Source organism: Cryptomeria japonica, chromosome 9, assembly GCF_030272615.1.
Source record: "Cryptomeria japonica chromosome 9, Sugi_1.0, whole genome shotgun sequence".
NCBI classification, from domain to species: domain Eukaryota; kingdom Viridiplantae; phylum Streptophyta; class Pinopsida; order Cupressales; family Cupressaceae; genus Cryptomeria; species Cryptomeria japonica.
Genome location: NC_081413.1, coordinates 601,647,578 through 601,667,452, shown reverse-complemented (window position 1 = coordinate 601,667,452; position 19,875 = coordinate 601,647,578). Strand labels below are relative to the sequence as shown.

Genomic DNA, 19,875 nt, shown 5'->3' with positions numbered 1-19,875 from the left:
TGGAGGATGTGTTAGATTGTGTGGTTCATTGGAATAAATTGGGAAGGATGTATTATGATGTGTTTGGGTCCTCTCTATCTCATAGAGTGGACTAGAGTCAATGTCATAGGTCTTTGTGGCCGAATTTATGTAATTTTTTATATTATATATGTGGTTGACCTAGTTTAGGGTTCCAATGAATTATCTTTTCTATATAGGAGTGTGGATGTATGTGAATTGATGTGAAGTGGATTAGAATTATACGCAAGTAGATTTGGTATAATAGAAGTATGAAATATAGTTGTGAAGAGCATTGAGATAGAGTTCAAAGTCATATGTGTTTGCCATGACATTGGTTGCTTGACACAACAATTCGAGGATAATTTAATGATTAGGAGATCTTATTCATTTTAGTTCATTTGGTCCTCTACACCTACTGGAAGAAGTTGTGTTTCTTTTGGTAGTTTGTGCACATTTGCATCTTGTCCTAAGGTTGTGCACCTAAGTCTAGTAAGTCCTTTCAAGGGAAATGAGCTCCTTGGCCTTGAGCGTAAAGATTCTTATCAATTATTCATATTATGAGTGTGATTCTCATTGTAGTTTTTCCCTATTTTGGGTTTTTCATGTAAATATGGTGTTCAAGTATGTTTTGTGCTTTGTGCTTTCATGTTTCATAATTGCAGTAATAAGTTGATTGTGGTTTGAAGTTTAATTAATCAGAAATAAAGTGTTTTCAGGTCTAGATGGATTCACCCCCCATATCAATATTGTGGTGTAATCAACAGATTGATTGTGATTTGAGGTGTGCGTATGTTATTCTCTTATCTTTAGAGTGATCTTGTGAATCAAAAACACCTTTTAGCCACTTTCATTTTCACGATACGCATTCATTTTCTAAGGTTTAATGAATATTATTTGTAATGTTTTGGGTGATTTGTGTATATGATCTCCTATTGCACCTTTGTATTATCTCGAAGAGAAAAAAATATTTTTTGTTTATTTTATTTTTATTGGTATCCCAAGGAACTCAACCCGTTATGCTTTGTGTGATCTTAGGTGACCAAAAACACTTGGATCATTCCTTTGAGGGGGCTTGCCTAGGGATTTGATCACCCTAGAGGATCTCAACTCTCATGTTTTGGTGGAGTACAAAGAGTGGGGAGTTAATTGAAACACACCCCTCTTGGAAGTGGAATCTTGTCAATATAGACTAAGCATTCAAGAAATTTGTGGAGAGTATCTTACTCCTTTCTCATTATTAGTTGGCATTATTCCCTTTCATTTACAGTTTTGGCCTCACATACCATTGATGTATCTAGAGAAATCCTTAGAAACCTTGTTCTTCCTAGATTAAAAACTTTAAACCATTATTCCTTATGATGCACCACTACTAGGGAGAGAAAGTGTTCACATGTACCTCCATATGGTGAGATATATTTTACTTTGGGAAAGGTTAGTCCTTCAAAGTAATGGGTGTAAGGCACCTGGTATATGAATTTGTATTCTCTAGCAATCCATTCATGTGGTAAATGGTATTAATGTGATAGATGTCTCAATTCCATTGGAGTGGAGATAAAAGTGCTCATTGTGAGTCCATAAGAAAACAAGACTCCTACTTGAATAATACAGGCTAGTGAAAGTTATGGGTGTGTCTTCTTATTATAAGCTCCTATCTTCGAATTTCCTCCTATCCACTTTTTTGTTTGGTGTGCTTTTAAATTTTCACTATCATTCAAACAAGAAAACTTTCGTCCCAATCCAACTAATATTATAATACATTCATCCAAACACATATATAATCCATCCAATTCAATATCTTTTGATCCTCTTTCATACATGCCCATCCAATCCAACATCTTGAATCCATATCCTACTCCAACAAGACCAAAATTAGTAATCAAGGACAACCATAATTACATTGATGATGATAATAAGAGTCTTATGGACCAAAATTGTCTTATTGACCAACTTAAGTACGATTCATATGATGATAGTAAGAGTCTTATGGAACAAAATTGTCTCTCTCCATTCACCATCGTTGATTTCATATTTTCCTATCACTTTAACAAAGATAAAGATGCCATGCTTATATACTTCATATCAGTTTGAAATAAGGTTAATGTTAGACAATGCAACTAAAATTCTAGTAGGGGTTCCTAATAAACCTATTGATAGGGCTAGATCCTTATCTAAACCAACTATTATGAAACACAGTCCTCAACATGTGGTTCCTCTTTAATAGTTGTCACCAAGGGTAGAATTCTCTGTTCATTATTTAGAGGAGGGTGATGACATAATGCCCAATATCTAGGAAATAAGGCAAGTGTCAAACCCACCATGGAGGGTCATCATTGAGCTACCCCCAAGTGATAGAATGATAATAAATTTTTGAACTGGTGGCCAAGTGCTTGATGATGTTAGGGCTCCGGCTTGCACAAAGTTTATGTCCAATTATGAGTTCATCACCACTAAGTAGTTTGAACAATTAATTCTTAAGATTTAAGGTGAGGAGTTTCAAAGGAGGTTTAAACAACAAAATGTCCCTATGAAGGATAAGTATGGAATTGCATCCAAAATTAGGGAAGAGACAATTGTTGACATGGTAGATATTACTCTGGAGTAAGGGATACAAATAGTTAGGGAGAGTGGTTGCTTATTGCTTGAAGGTTGGGACCTATCTTCTGAGATAAAATTTGACATTATCAAGAGGTAGGAGGGTGATGACCTTATGTTGGAATCAGATGAGTATGCTCATGATTTATAATTTGGCTTAGGTTTCAATCCAAGCATGAAACCTTAGCAATATAATTTGTATATCCTAGGACCAATAGGCCACACGATATTAAGGATCCAAATGAATTGATTGGAAATTTAATCGTTAGGAGGTTAAGCGATACCAGTGCATCCCAAGCCATGACACTCATAGTCAACATCTCTATGTTCATAGTAGTTGTTAGGAAAATGTAGGCAAATATTGCCAAATTGAATGAAGAAAATTTAAAATTGAGAGATCACTACAACATGATCACAAGATTGCTACCATAAGCACCACAAGTTACAATAAAGAGCTTACCATATCAAGAATCAAAGCTATTAAAAATTTCAAACTGAATAATTTAGAGGAGTTCAAAGAAAGTAGAGAAGCAGAGAAGAAGGCTAAGGAGGATGAAATTAAAAGGGAAAATAATTTAGTTCAAGTTGATAATTTATTGGGCCATAGGTTGTCTAGTATCCTTGGCCATGTTGAAAAGGCATTAGAGAGCTACAATGCATTGAGACACATTCACTAACCATGCTATTACAGGGAGAGAATTAAAACATTGAAAGTAAAGTGGGCTCCTAAAATTGAGTTTTTGAAACCCTTGTTGAGTCATTGAACATTTGATGTTGGCAATTTAAGTTGCATCTTTGGAATTTTTTTTATGAATGATTCATTGGAGGATATGCCCATGCATGACACCATTTATTGAGGTTTATTTTTAAGGAATTATGTTCATTTGAAAGATTAGTAAATTTCCAAATGCCTCTTATTTGTGTAGGGGATGAAACATTGAAGGATTGTATAGCTTGTAGAATATATTTCACTAAAATTGTTCCCCACGTATTCAAAACAATCTACGAAGAAGGAGAAATAAACATGGACAAATTAAGCTCTAGCCTGGATATGCTCCCAAAGCTTGAATATGGATTGGTTAGAGTCTTGTTGGTGATAGAGAAAGTATCATGAGAAGATTATATTGATCACGTGGCATGGGTTAACCGACTTTTCCCACAAAGGTGACAATAAAATGTAAAATAAAATGAAATGAGCTAAATTGTACTTCTCTTAACCTTCAATCAATCTTGACAAGTTTTGAATGAGATGATTTTTATATTTTTCAACTAAATATATTTTTAGTTATTCAAAATGATGTAACTCCCACTTGGATTCCATTTAAGGATGCTTCTAGAAAATAACATCAAATTCCATGCTCTCATTGAGATTGATTAAAATATTCAATTTCAAATTTGCATTAATCTCCTATTTTGGTGCTTAGAAGTTTCTTGGGAAGGTTTGGGCCAAAGTTCCACACCTCATTTTGGCTAATTTTACATTTAAAAATGATATTTAATTCTAACTAGCTTTGCATGAAATAATTTCATTCAGTTTTAGTTGTTCGTGTAAGAAAAGAAATAAACCAAGCATCTAATTTGACTGATCCTTTATATAACTTGTTAACACTATCACCTATGGATTTCAAATTCAAATTTGATGTCCCTAAAAAATACAATGCCCCATATTATGCAAGAAATAATATGATAAAGTAAAAATATTTTTTCACACAATAACTATAAATGAGCTCCTAGTTATTAATGGTAATAGTAAAGCTAGTTACTATACAATAAAATTATTAGCTAAACGTGCAAACAAATTGTTGAAAACAAAAAAGACACGAAGCATTATAATTTTTTGAGTAATGCAAGATTGAGCATGGCACCATTAGATGCTCATGGATCACTAACTGAGATGAAATAGAAACAAGGTAAATAAGGGTTGGTGGAAGAAGGAACTAAAAGTCAAAATGAAAATAAAAGGTTACAAATGTGATCTAGAATGGGGAGAAGAAAATAATAAACTAGGCCAAAAAAGGGTGGATTAGTAATTACCTTGGGAAGGAGAAATAAGGGCTATGAGAGGAATAAGATCTCAAGTGGCTATTCCATGCCTCAAAAATGTTGCATGAATGGGCTTCAATGCTATATGGTGATGTTTCAACATTATATTAAAGCCCAAAGACTTTGAAGCTCCAACATTTTCAAGAAGAGTCTTTTTATTCTATGATGTTGCATGAATGTGTAGATAGTCTCAAAAGAATGAAAATAATCTTTTTATATGAATTTTTAGGGGTTAAACTATTAGTTTTTGAGGGATGACAACTTGAAATGGGATTAATTATTCTAGGAATACTTTCCATTTAATTTACTTGGTGTTATTTTCATCTCACATGGAGTCCCAAGGTTTGACTCATATAAGAAATAGGGTAAGGATAATCTAGTCACAAGAGGGGATAAGAGAGATCCTCAATATATAAAAAAAGGTGGGGATAAACTCAAGCATTTGATTTTTTTAGGAATCACCTTGAAAATGGAAACAAGGATAATTAAATGGTGAATGAACATGCAAAAGAGAGAAATACAATTGTGAAGGGGAAGAGATGACACAAGGATAGGAAATAAGACATGGAAGGGGGTATACACACATGGAAACAAGACATGTTGATGTATGGGGATACATATTACTTGGAAATCAAGATATATTGAAAGGGGAAAACTAAGAAGATGAGGCAAATACTAGCTATAAATGGGTCAAAAAGGAAAAAATAGTCAAAATATTAAAATAAATAAAAAACATTTTAAAAGGAATCATAAAGTATATATTTTTATCATCACAAGACAATAAATCATTAAACAAATAACATCATCATGATTTATGACCCTTAAATTTATCAATAGAGCTTAGGGATATGCCATTATTAACATTTGAAAATTGAATTATCATCATCTGTAGGTTATAAGCATCATAGTTATCATAAACAAATGAAGTAAATTCCTACCACACAAAAGGAGTTCAATATGAAGAAGTTCTAGAAAGATTGAAAAGTTAGCAACATGTTGAATTGATGTACCCATAAAATATAGAGAGCACTCATTTTAATAGAAGTTTATAATGTCTTCAAAGGACAAAGTATTTGATGCAACAACTTAAAAACAACTTAATATCGTCAAGGTATCCAATAGTAGAAGTGAAAGATAAGGTATTCTTGGAATCAATGATCAAATATTTAATAATGAAACACAAATAATGAGATATTTAAAATGTGAAAAAGGAATAAAGCCTCAATGACGCACTAAGAGCATATTAAGCAAACAATATAAACTAATCAAAGGATTTTGATAAGGTAAATAATCTTATGATTGTAGCTAGTCTTGTCCCCTCACATGTCTAAGATTAAGTTTTAATCCTCAACTATTAACCATAATTCTTTTGATGGCTTCACCTTCACCATACTTATACCAAATGAATTCCCTTTATGAGAAAGGGTATGCAAAATCATTACATTAATGACTAAGTAACAATAAGTGTTGAAATCTACCATAAAAATAATATTTGTTGTTAATTTGTTTGATGAAAATAGTGTGTTGAGAAAAAAATTACATTGCTAGCAATTTACCAAATGGACATCAAGAAATTGATTAGTATGCTAAGAAAAATAAATACCTGACATGGTCAAATGGATGTATTTATGGTATCATACCTCACCACCTAAATGTCACGACAAATAATTGTATCATGGAATGTCTTCGAGTTGTTATATAAATAGTTATATTTTAATACATAGAGAAATAAGTGAGTATTGCAATACATGTTTGTAGTTATAAAGTAGCCAAGATCAAAGTCTTAGAGAGCTAGGGAATATTTGTTTCATGATAACTGGACAAATGTAAAGATTGAAACAATGAAATGATTGCATGGAGGCACCAAAATGGGAGTCTTTATAGAGCATGACAATTATACGATATACTTCACATAGATAAAATGAAGAGGTCATTGAAATATTCAAAGAACCTTGTGAGTTGAATTGTATGATTCATTATTAAAGCCCTTCACATTGCAACTTTTCTAAAGATGATGACATTAAAAATAAAGATGATAATTAATTTGTAATAGTTGTGATTGGGTTGCACAAAGGTATCAAATGCAATGAGCAAATTATAGTTTTTTGATATCAATAAACTTTTCTCAATTATGAGCAACTCAAGAGAGAAGTAGATTTTGTAGGAATGAAAAAAATGTTAAAGATAACACAAGCAATCTTTGCTTATTTACCTATCCATGTTCCATTCTTTGGGCTAAGGGAAAAATGATTTAACCACCTTGAGAACCACCTATTTTCATAATATGAATAACACATGGATTGACCTTCAAAATGATTATAATTTAGGTATCAAAATTATTATCTTTCTATTGTATTCAATACTTTCACAAGAATTCAACAAGTAATGCCAAAGGAATAATTCACAAAATCAAGACAAGCAATCAAAATGAGGTTTTAATTTTGATTTATTGAGTATATAGTTAGTCAATGATCCAAAACAATTGAAAGGAAGCATGAAACCCATTAAAGGAAGTAAGATGTCAACCAAAAGTTTGCTCTTGAAGAAAGAACTAATTAGAAATTTATATTACCCACCCCATCACTTATCATCAAATATCAACCATCATTGGCGAAGCCATTTAATAGCCTCAAAGAAGTCCATATTATATAAGAAATAGTTTAATCAAATACAATAGGAGGACATGCACAATGCAAAAACATCTCACAAAAAGAATATTCACATACCTCTAGCAAAATCCTTTATTGCTTCGATGATGGTTATTTCCTTTCCATGTCCCCAACATAGTTATACGTGGGTTCACAACATGACACATGTCCACCCATGATGGAACAAAAAAATGCAATTACTTTGAAAAAGTTAGCGCCATTGAATATAATAATATTCATAATTTTTTTTATGGTAATATAAGATACAATTTGTTAGGGTTATATTTTAATAAAATACAATTGACTGGCCTTAGTGTATCTCCTATACAAAATTATGTGGTCTTATTTTGTGTGCTAAAAAAAAAAGTTAATAAACCCACAAGGATAAGTAATTTATATGAACCATGTCAAAATAGTCAAATTATATTAGTAGCATGATTGTAAAGGAAATAAGGTCCCCTTAATGCGTGATCAAGGCTAATATAATTAGATGCATAAAAGTAATCACAAAACAACTTTAGTAAATAGATGGGAGTTGAGTTGGGTTGAGTTAATAGATTTATTTTTTAGAATAATTTGAGTGCAAGCAAAAAGAAAATAGAATAAATGTACTCGATTTAATAAAAATATAGGTTGAAGGTCTTATCAATTAGTGAAGGCATACATTGTTGGTTTATATCTTCTTAGTTTTATATACACCAACAAATGATCTTCCCAAGGAATTCTATTTTGTTTTATTTTGTCCATATTCTAATAAACTAATTTAAAATGGTTAACAAACATTGCCTAGTTGAGTGCATTATTATATATGCTTGAATGCCACTATTGTGTGCTACTCACTTGCCCTTTAGGTATTCATATAGATAATTAGATGGTGCCATTAGTTTTTAGGTAATTCATAAATCTAACAAGTTATTTTTGCTTGAGAAGTGATTCTTTAAATTATCTTGTAATTTTTCTTTCTAACGATTGATTATTTGAATATACATTTACATCTTTGAAAACTGACATGTATGATAATCAAATTTTAATGATCTCAATGAACTAGATAATCATTTAAAAAAGTGAAGATTTACAAAATGCCTCATTTTTTTATCAATTTAAAATTAAAATATTCTACATATACACTATTTTATTTCAAGATATAAAATCCAATCAAACTATATTCATTGATTTTTATTATTTAAAACTCATAAAAAAAAATATTGACACAATTTTTTTATTAAATGTACTTTGTTGCTTTCTCCTTTCCCTTTTTAAAAGTTATTGACCCAAGTCCATATCTTAAACAATGTGTAATCGGAATGACATTTTACTTATTCCCTTCAAACCCAATTACTATCTGATCTGATTTGCAATTGGCTTAAATCGTTTGGATGTTATGCTTGTTGGCTAATGCATACACCTGGAATTGCAGTGGATAATTACTTGGAAGTTAGTGATTGTTGCTTGCATTCCTATGATTTTCCCTTAACCTCCCACGTAATAATATCTTCCCAATATATATAACGAACAACCATTCCCTAGCAAATCATGGATCCCACAAACACTAGTTGGACAGAATTGAAAGAAAATTTGTTTATTTCCTAAGTAACAGCACATCCACATCCAGTACAATATGGCCCATCTTGCATATAGGTTGTGTATGCATGCTTAGGAAGCAAGGGTCTAGGGCTATGGCCTGTATATGCCAGCCATATATTTCCACTGCTTGTCTGGCATGGATTATGGCTTATTTGTCCCACCTCCCTGCCATAAATGATTTAAAACCCTATTAAGAAAAACCCAATTGTCTGGCATGGATTATGGCTTATTTGTCCCACCTCCCTGCCATAAATGATTTAAAACCCTATTAAGAAAAACCCAATAATCTTTCGCTATCTGTTTTGTAGTTTTGCTCCTATCTAAAACATTTCTATGCGTATTTAAACTATAGGAGGATGAAGTGAGGTAAATTTATATCGGTGAAAGCGTAGGGAATAGGACTCAGTTAAATTTGTGCATAATCATGGGGTTTTAAAGTAAAGCTCGCGTGTTTTGGTTGGGCAGGGAAGAAAAAAGGTGTGGTGCAATGGACGATGAGGAGGAAGCGAAGTTGTCTGAAATGCAGAAGATCGAAATGGCGAAGTGGTTCCTTGTGAATTCCCCTCCTGGAGAAATCCAATATGTCGCCAAAGGTACCATCTTACCCATGCTCGCTCGCTTAGTTTGTTTGATCAATAGAAATTTCGATGATATTAATTTTATGATGCAGACATTAGATCGGTATTGATGGATGAGAGAATGTACGCAAAGGCCACATTGGAAGCCTTCCCCCTTCACAATAAGTTCCACATGATATCTCTGGAGATGCCCAATCGAAGTGGTCAGGTATAAACCCTATTACAACTGTATATGTATCACCAGTTCAAACTTTCTTTTTTCTGGCAATTCAGACACTTTGTCACTGCTTCAGTGGATGCATTAGCGTTCGCCGTCATTCCCTACATTGAAATGTCGCCAAAATCTGAAACAACCATTAATATGCTTGGATCCTGGAAATATTAATAGGGGAGAGTCGTAAAACACAAATTAAAGGTGACTAAGCCACCGACGATTTTTGTCGAAATTAATTATGATGATTTAATACTTGAAATGACTATTCGGAAGAACTCTAATTAATTGGAGATTTTGTTAACAGTAATTTATGTATTCTTCTTGATACAGAGGTCAGAAGGAATGTTTGTCTGATCCTAATATACCGGTACAGATTCAGGTATAATGTGGCCTATCCACAAGAGGTCCATATATAGGCTGTGTATGCTTAGTGAGCATGAGTCAAGGTCATGTAGCTCGGCTATAGCCTGTACATGGCGGCCATAGCAGGTCTGGTATCGATTATGGCTCATCTGTCTCCAATCTCACCCTCAAAATAATCAAAATTTGTGAAATGGTCGGTTGCGGGAACTTGCTAGGTTCACAAAGAATCCGCCAGGGATAAATTATTTACGTGCAAGAGCATGGCATGATAAGGGATGAGGTTGGGTCGAGTCTTGTGTAAGTTTGACAGAATGGATATCTCTCAGATCTTGGCTTGAAGCTGAAGAAAATTAATTATCTGATACCAACACAGTGTTCAAAGTATTCAATCAAAAAAATAATTTAATTTCAAAATCCCAACACCAAAAAAATTCTCATTTCATTATGTTTGGATTTTTTGTTTTTTTAAAACTGTTTATGTTCTTAATATTTCTGTATATGTCTAGAAAATAGGAAGATAACGAGTCAGGTGATTGATTAATGGAAAGCTGAGTATTTCAAATCTTTTTTATATTTTGTGGTGTTATTTTTGCGTACTATTCCACATATAATCGCAGATGCTCTAGTATATAAGTGGAAGAAAGACTGATTTCTGAACAGGAAATCTAATATGCTCAATATCTGAATCGTAGCTACTGGAAAAAGTGAAACAACCGATAGTTTGAAAAATAACCTACTAGCAGATGTAATGCAATCTTATTTCTGAAATCTGGAATTATAGAAAGCCAAATAATGCCCTCTTCCAAAAATGGACAGCTACAAATACAAGTGATACTGTCAAAAATGTTCATGTAGGGTCTTCATTAATGTGGATTCAATAGATTTACAATGATGAGGTTAAGTGGATATTAACCTTCTTTGAACTGAGCATGCAGACATCTCAATTAGTCTATTTTATATGCAATTAGAGAACTGGACATCCGTATGGATGCCTTGGTTGGTCTAGCTGAGAGGTGAAAATAGTGAACTATGCATGCAGACTAATATTCTGTAGTTTACCATGACGTTTAAAAAAGATGGAATGTACAATGTGTAGATATTTTCAAGGAGGAATGGATTATGATATGTCCTCATCATTTCCTACCTGCTTTGCAGATGTTGTTTCCATCTTTAACATTAGACGAGGAAGCTTTTTTACAAGCGCTTTGTGTGTGTTAATGAAAGTGTCTCTGACAAACCAAATGAATAGTGGTTTGCTTCTTACAATTGGTGCTAGTCTAAACATGGAACAAGATTTCACCAGCCAATGGTTTCTAAAACTCATAGATTGAAACTTGTTAATGGGTGATGGAAATCTCCTTCTGCAAGTTAGATAGTTTGTATAGTGAGCTGAATCACAATGACAACATTTTAGATTCCAGGTTGAACTAAGGGATCCAAGTAAAAAGCATTGGCACCTAAACTTCGAGAATTGTGTGAGCCTTGTAACAAAAAAGCTTTGACTTGTGGTGTTGTTGATTGTGAAGCCAAACAAGATCACCAACTCAAATGAATGAGACATTTGATGAAATTCATGAAGTGCCTTAAATTTGGCACAAGTATGATGAAAAGGATGTCTTGAATTTTTGGCCTGAACCTGGAACACAATTTGCACAAAGGAAGAAGCTTGCCATGCTCCTTCAGTTGGTAGGATGTAGTCGGGGCTTGAAGAGAAACCAAAATCTAAGAAGGTGCCAAAGGATGGAAGCCATAACAAACTTCGTAAGGATAATTTTGTGCAAAGATATGGTAACCTAGTTGTAAACTTGCTGAAGGATATTCAAATAGTTGGTACACTCCTTATTTTGGCAATGATAAGAGGACATGGACTGAGTTGCACGTGAAAACTTTATACTGGCCATCAATTTACCGATGAATAGAAGTGGAGACTTCTAACATGCAGCCAAGAAGCTTCTACAATGATTTCCAAAAGTGACTCAAGAAGAGTCACTTGGAAACAATACTGAGTGACATCCCAAAACTAATCTAAATGTTTGAATACCAACTTATTGCTGTGTGGAGAATCAACTATCTTCATACAAACTACAAAGCGTAAAAATTGCCATTTTGAACAACTGATTTTGGTACAACAATAAATTGGTATATAATGGTTTCATTAATAAATGAACTTTGCATGCTCTCCAAGCAAGTCCATAAATCTAGCTAGCCCCAGAGGTGATATAGTGCCACCTGATCATGTGAAACCCTTAGGCTCATCCCTTTGAGCTGGGAGACAATTTATTGAGCGATCATACAGAAATACATAATATAATTTTGGGGAATGCTACAAATCATGGCATCACACCTACCAAGAACATCATGAAAGCAAGTACCCAATGACATACAAGGGTTATGGCCTTCAAACAATGACACACAAGATGGCATGGTAACAAGCCCCAAAATCAATGCATGAGTTGGCATAACATCTTACTCAAGTAAAAAAATCATAAGGACACATTGAGTACCATTGATCCAATGAATATACAAAATGATCTACTAAGTATTGGATGTAGAGTGTTGTCATTATCTTGTGTATGTAATGGCATCATTACCATCTTGCGTGATTCCCTTTGTGTTTTTAGATGCCAATATAACCATAGTAACAATCTTGAGTGATTCCTTCAGCACATTTGATGCAAGTGATGTTCATGGTTCTTTTTTTGTGATTCCCTCAAGGCCTTTGTGCACACGTATGTCTAGCACTATCTTAAATGATTCCCTCAGGGCCTTCGATTTATGCAATGTCTCAAGTTACCTAGTTAAATTCATTGTAGATGTTTGAATCATTAATTCATCATGATCTCATTATGTTACCCATACAATACTTAGTAATGGGACATCCCCAATTCTACAAGCACAACACCGTTCCACTCCATTCCTAACATTTGTATCCAATTCTAGGTCCAAAAGTCAACCTCTTCTCAAAAAGTCAAGGCATTAAAAATGAGGCCAAAGTTCATGATCCTCATATGCAAAAGCTTGAGAAAATTACAAGAAACATGAGTCTCTTCACCCCCCAAAATACAAATAAGGTACATACCTTATATTTTAAATTTCTTAAATTGATGCTTCACACACAAGACATAAATCAAGATTCAAGCACATAAATCACATTTTACTATTCACAACGATGAAATATTTCCAAAAATTAAAAAACTCACAATTTTGCCAAAAAAATTATACCCTTATATTCCTAATGTGTACAACAGCGCACTTTTTGCATCACATAAGAATTTAGGGAAATTTTGCTAGTAAAACTCCTATAAAATGGATTTCTCAAAAACAGTATAACATAAACTAATTTAAATGAATTATAGATATATTCTAGATTCAAAACTCAATTGAGACCTAGGAATAGATTACTGCATTCTATAAACCTAATGTGGACATGGTTCCAACATGATCAATCAAGCATATTTCAATTGACAAATAGATGGATAACTTGATGCTCAATGCAATTTTCTCACACAAGTTTTTGAATAAATCTTTTTGCCTCCATGCATACAACGAGCAATCTTCTCAGGATCTTCTTCCTTCATAAGTATAGCAATCTAAAACCTATCCCAAATCCACTTTTAAATCAAGTAAAGCTTCAAATAAGGAGGGAAAAATTTTTAAAGCAAGAGGGACAAGATAATTTCTTTTTTCTTTCTTTTAAACCCTTCCAAAAATCTCTAATCCCTTTTTGGCTTTTCTTTTCATTTACCATTAACAAATTATTTCCTCAAGTGGACATCATAAATTAGATATTTGACTCAGAGATTTTTTCCAAATAACATATATATTGTATGAAATTTTCAAGCATTTCCAATGAAATAAAATAATGTAATTCTTTTCCCAAACGAATTAACACATGCAATTCAATCAATTTGGCTAGGCATAAAGTCCAAACAATCTTTTAAATTTCAAGCGCATTTTAGAATATCACTATTTAACTGCATAGGACTGTTCCACAATGGTAATTAAATATTTAATTTTAACAATAACATATAGGTAAATTGCAAACACTCCATTCTAAGTAAACGCGGGAACCAAATAAATGCAAATGGAAACTAAGAGTTGAAATAAAAACACCTAATCAGAGAACACATTATTGATTTATTCACAACGCGGGGATGTTGAATTGACTTTGATTCGAATCCTAGTTTCTAGGATTCAAAAAACAATTCAACTGAGATACGGAGATACACATCTCATATTTGCCCAATTTGAGCCATCTCCATTTAATCAGTGTTGTGATAAAACCTGTGCCTATGTACTCAATGAAACATCAAGCACACTTGCTCCATACAAGATAGTTGAAGCACAATAAAAACACCCAACATGATAGAATATATATTAAATGACATCAATAAACTGCATCAACTGAAAATCATTCTAAGGCCACATGATTCAAAAACCTAAATGCAGACATTGATAATCAATGATAAACCTAAAGATAAACGTAAAGCTGAACTAGAAAACATGGTCAATCACATATAGCAAGTATAGTGAAAACAGTGAAACTGAAACATTGAATATTCCAAACACAAGGTTACAATATATGCATCCCATAACACACAGCTGGATAAAAGATGCCAATACAAAACATCATTGATAAAGTACATCAATGGCCTTACAAAACCTCACTGATGGATACAATATCAAAACAAAAATATATAAAAGCAGTCATGTCATTTAATTAAATATATGAAGAATCATGCCATTTAATTAAATCACATTGACCGATAAATGGCACATTTTGAACAATTTAACCAATGGTGTCAGTGATGATTCACAAGATATTCAGACAATCAAAACATTTAATCAACTTATTAAACAATGGCCATGATTGGATGTCATTTTTGGCAAAAGTTGATCAACATGCCCTTACTAAGCATACCAAACGATATAAATGCCCTATTAATTAGGGAGCGTGAATGATCAAGCAAAGAGGCGCCACATTGTGAAAACATCAAAACTGATTAAAAACAAAATAGAGGGTGGTATCTGAATAATGCACTTGGAAGTTTGTTGTGTGGGAAGATGTTGTAAAACTTTGATGATGAATGTTGTGACTTTAAAGAATTGTTATTTTTCAAGAAATGAAGAAATGAATTGGTATTGGTGTTGACAGCTTTATCACTCTCACTTTATTTCAGGCAGTCACAGCAGCCATCTAGTTCTGTAGAAATCCAGATAATGAATTTGAACCTTACAATATGGGTGTGCTACATTTAGACTAATTCTTAGAAGTGGCAGTTTGGAGAGTATGAATGATTGAAACCAAAGTTTTAATACTTGGACTCACCACGGACTCGGTAAACCAAAAAATAGGACTCGGGCTCGGACTCGTGAAAAACTTGCAAAAGGACTCGGCAAAAAAATACACCGTATTTACAGAAAAAACATAAAGAAATTAATGCATTTAGAGAACATAAGAGCCATAATTGAATCATTACACATGTCATATGATCTCCAAACGCTCAATATTCGAAATTTCATCATTCACACTCAGAGTTATTAGTTTCAAACTTTAAAATCTAAGATACCGATTCTTGGCAAAATGGGCTGGGTCCGGGTCCTGCCCAGGTGGTTGGGTTCTCTGTGGGTCCTGCCACGAAGGACCCACAGAGAACCCAGCCACCTAGGCAGGACCCGGGAGGAACCCAGGGAGAACCTGGGTGGACCCAGGAGAACCAAGGCCCGTGGGTTCCCAAATACAGGGCCCACGGGTCATAAAAGCGCAAAAAACAATAAAAAAACACCCATTTTAGTATTTTTTAACATCTAAACCCTAATTTTGCCCCTTATGATGCATGAAATGCATCAAAACATATATATAATTTTGATGTTTGAACATATATATAATATATGTATACATATATGTATAAAATTAAAAATTATATATAAATATATGTACGGACGTACCCGTACCCAAGATTTTTTTTTTTGTCAAACCCGCAAATCCGTACCCGAATCGGTAACTTAGTTTAAAATGTATGATAGCAGCATAAGTTTATAAACGTTTACAAAATTACATATAATGATAGGTCTAGATCTTGGGGGAGAGAGGAGAGACTGAGATAGAGAGTGGTAGTGAGAGGGGACAGAGGAAGAGTGATAGGGAGATAGATAGGTCTAAAATTTGGGGTAGATAAAGTGAGTGAGATAGAGAGAGTGAGAGAATGCCAATAAGAGTCTACTGATTACTGAAATTTGACTGTCTGAAAATTTAAAAGATCTTCTAAAACCTAGAATTTGCATTATAACTCCTGGAGATCTGAAACCACTCTCAAACATCCTGCCAAAATATACATGAAATATAACTTAAAGTATAAGAAAATACTTAAATGTTATATTTCATGTATATATTCTGATGAAGAGAATCAGACTGACTTGAAATGCTACAAACCTGTTTTCACCAAGAAAAAATTCCAAATGAATGAAAAAAGTAAAAAAAACACTTTATTAGCTTGCTGGGCGTGTTTTTTGGGTCGCATGAGTCCAGGCGAAAGACTCGCGAGTCCGAGTGAAAGACTCACATGAGTCCAGGTGAAAGACTCGCGAGTCCATGGGAAGGACTCGCCAGGACCCAGCTTGCGAGTCCTTGGTGAGTCGACTCAGCCCTCCAATGGACTCGCGAGTCCATGGGGAGTCCACGAGTTTTAAAACTATGGTTGAAACCTTCATGCTTAGTCAATTGTATTGAAATAGAACCATTAATAGATGGAAGAAAATAATTGCGACAGACAACTGCCAAACAGCATCAGAAATTGACGATTGCCAGCAAATCAATAATCAGTGATTGCTGCAAAGGAACAAAGTTTGGGGATCGCCAGACATAGCCACTTGATTTTGATTTAATGCCACAAAGAGGGAAACTATAATGTGTGGTGGCTGCTGAAGGACACAACTTGATGTAGTTTGTTAAACAACACAAAGTGAGCAAACAATCATTATAATTTATTACAATCAGCAATATGCTGCAATAACAAAAGAAAGGAAGCACATTATGGTTACTGATAAATAAAAGCGCAAAAAAGATTCATGTAATGTAATTAAGTCACATGGGCCCATAAATAAATGCTACATGTTGAACAATTTTTATGAATGGTGTCAATGATGATTCGCAAGATATTTAAATAATCAAAACATGAACCAATTTATTTTACAATGGCCATGACTGGAGATCATTTCTTTTGAAAGCTGATCGAGTGTCCTTGCTAAGCATACCGAAAGATATAAATGCAGTATTAATTAAGGAGCATGAGTGATCAAGCAAAGAGGTGTAACATTGCAACAACGTCAAAACTGATTAAAAACAAAACAGAGGGTGGTTCATGAATAATGCAATTGCAAGTTTGTGGTGAAGGAAGAAATTGCAGAAATTAATGACAAATGTCTTGACTGTAAAGAATCAAAACTTTCAATTTAGACCGTTAGAAATGAAGATATGAAATTGGCATTGAGTTGACAGCTTTAGCACTATCTCACTTTGCAGCTTGACGATTAGACAGTCGGGAATCTTCCTTTTTTTTTGGAGGGAGGATAGTGTAGGCAGCATAAGGGTTACTTGGGTGATTTTAATAATTAGTTGAGCACCAAGTACATTATGTCTTATTAGGCTGTAAAATTATTCTAATTGAGATTAGCTACTATATTGAAAAAGTATTGTGAAAGGTTGCAACCTTTTATGATAACCTTATTTAAATATTGTTGGCAAACAAATTCCGAGTTATGTTGTCATCAAGCTATAACAAAATATATTGGTCTGTGGCATAATAGACATGTATGTTAGTGCTTGCTGTTATATTTCTTCTGTCATATTCCTGTGATAGTACTTTCCTAAATAGTTGTAGAGAACACTTTGGACTATGGAGCCTTTATATGTTACGATTCCTAGCTGATTCCCAAGCTGAATGGAATATCTAATCAATGTGGTAATCCTTTGCTATCACAACAATTATTGTATTTTGCCACATAAAATTACAATTCTATTAATCCCAACCCACCACAGGTGGAGTATATTGACGTATTTTGTAGCAGTTACAATGAGAAATATAACTGTTCTATTCAATTAGATTGGTTGTGTGAATTGCATACTTCACAAAGTAAGATTTAGTGGCCTCGCAAAAGATAAAGTAGTTCAATCCTTCCATCAACCCCAACCTACAACAGGTAGATTATATCCACAGCTTTAGTAGCAGTTACAGTGAGAAATAATAACTGATCTGTCCAAATATATTGGTTGGGTGAATTGAATAAATTTGCAAAGTAAGGTTTAGTGGCCTTCCAAAAGATAAAGAAGCTAATCTTCTACACAAGCATGGGTCAACAGAATCGGTTACTGTATCTTTTGGCAAGCATAAGGAGATTATGGCACTCTCACTGAACATTGATACCATCCTAGCTAGCATAATATCTCATCCATATTCTCTATCACCATGGATTGGTGGACTCTCAAAGGAAACTACTAGGCCTTTATGTAGGTGTCAAATGCTTGAGACATAAGTTACTACTTTACCCAGCATCTTGGAGATCCAATTACTGTTCAGAAATCATGAATGGCAATGCACAAGTGACTACTCTCACTCTATGCATTCCATTCTCTTTCCACAAATTTAGAGCACATTTGCAATAACTTCCAACAATAAAAATCTTCTGCTACAGCAACAAAATATGCTGCAGGATTCTAAAGATCTAATGTACAAGTTGAAGGACTAGGAATTCTGTGATGCAAGATTGCCAAGATCTAATGTAAAAGTTAAAAAGGGAAAGGCTCCTGGAATTGTGTGACTATATCACCAATTTCTGCTTATGAACATGTGAAATGGCTCCCAACACACACGGCTCTTCTTTCTAATGATTCGTAGCCCTCGAAAATTTTGGGGGATAACAAATTAGAAATATGGAATTAACTGTGTTATGTTGGAAGCAAATGTAAACATCTAAGTTACCGATTCGGGTACGGATTCGCGGATTCGGCAAATTTTATTTTTTCTTGGGTACGGGTACGTCCGTACACACACATATATATATATTATATATATACATATGTCATATATTATATATATGTTCAAACATCAAAATTATATATATTCAAACATACAAATATGAAACATACAATGTAACTTTCCCATACAATGATACATAAATGATACATAGTTGTTTTTAATTGTTTTTGTGGGCCCTGTTTTTGGGAACCGACGGGGCCTTGGTTCTCCCGGGTCTGCCTGGGTTCTTACTGGGTTCCACCCAGGTCCTGCCCAGGTGGCTGGGTTCTCTGTGGGTCTTGCCACACAGGACTCGGGTGGAACCCAAGGAGAACCAAGCTCGGACCAGGACCCAGACCCAGCCTTTTTCCCCAAGAACCAGTATCTCAGGTAAACATGAATAGAAAAACAAAGAAAACTTAATTTATTCACATATAAAGAGCAGTATTGCCATAAAGAACTGCAACAAAAGTTCTAACTATTTGAAATTATGCACATCACTCACTTCTCTTCTTATCCTTTACAGTATCCCTAGGATTAACATTCCTTTGCAGTAGGTCTTTGCAAATACTTTATAAATTTGTAATTATCCCGCACTTGAGATACAACTTAAGCTGAATTTTAAACAGCTTCTTTGGTCTGTCATATCCATGTAATCAAATAGCAAGTTGTCAAGTTGTGGAGTTATATTTCCATCGTCCCCCACCCCCCAATTGGGTTCCTTTGAACTTATTCTTCAGCTGTGTTGGTTTTGTGGAAAGGACCATTGAGTTCTGAAAATGAAGAAACTTTTGCTTGGCGGCCTTCTTTTTATCATTTTAATGTTTCTCTTGGGAGAC

At 33.9% G+C, this 19,875-nt stretch overlaps 1 protein-coding gene across 5 annotated transcripts in view; it reads left to right on the top strand.

The window, feature by feature from the left end:
• The first annotated feature begins 8,678 nt into the window (after nucleotides 1–8,678).
• LOC131074513 (F-actin-capping protein subunit alpha) overlaps nucleotides 8,679–19,875 on the top strand; it is an 89,120-nt gene continuing 77,923 nt past the window's right edge. For 4 of the 5 annotated variants that reach the window (XM_058011153.2, XM_058011152.2, XM_058011151.2 and 1 more), the window contains exons 1-3: nucleotides 8,684–9,233; nucleotides 9,333–9,460; nucleotides 9,538–9,653. In XM_058011153.2, coding sequence (XP_057867136.1) covers nucleotides 9,355–9,460; nucleotides 9,538–9,653 — 222 coding nt within the window. In that variant the 5' untranslated portion in view covers nucleotides 8,684–9,233; nucleotides 9,333–9,354. Of the gene's footprint in view, nucleotides 9,234–9,332; nucleotides 9,461–9,537; nucleotides 9,654–19,875 lie in introns of all 5 variants that reach the window. The other variant, XM_058011155.2, reaches the window with a different exon arrangement.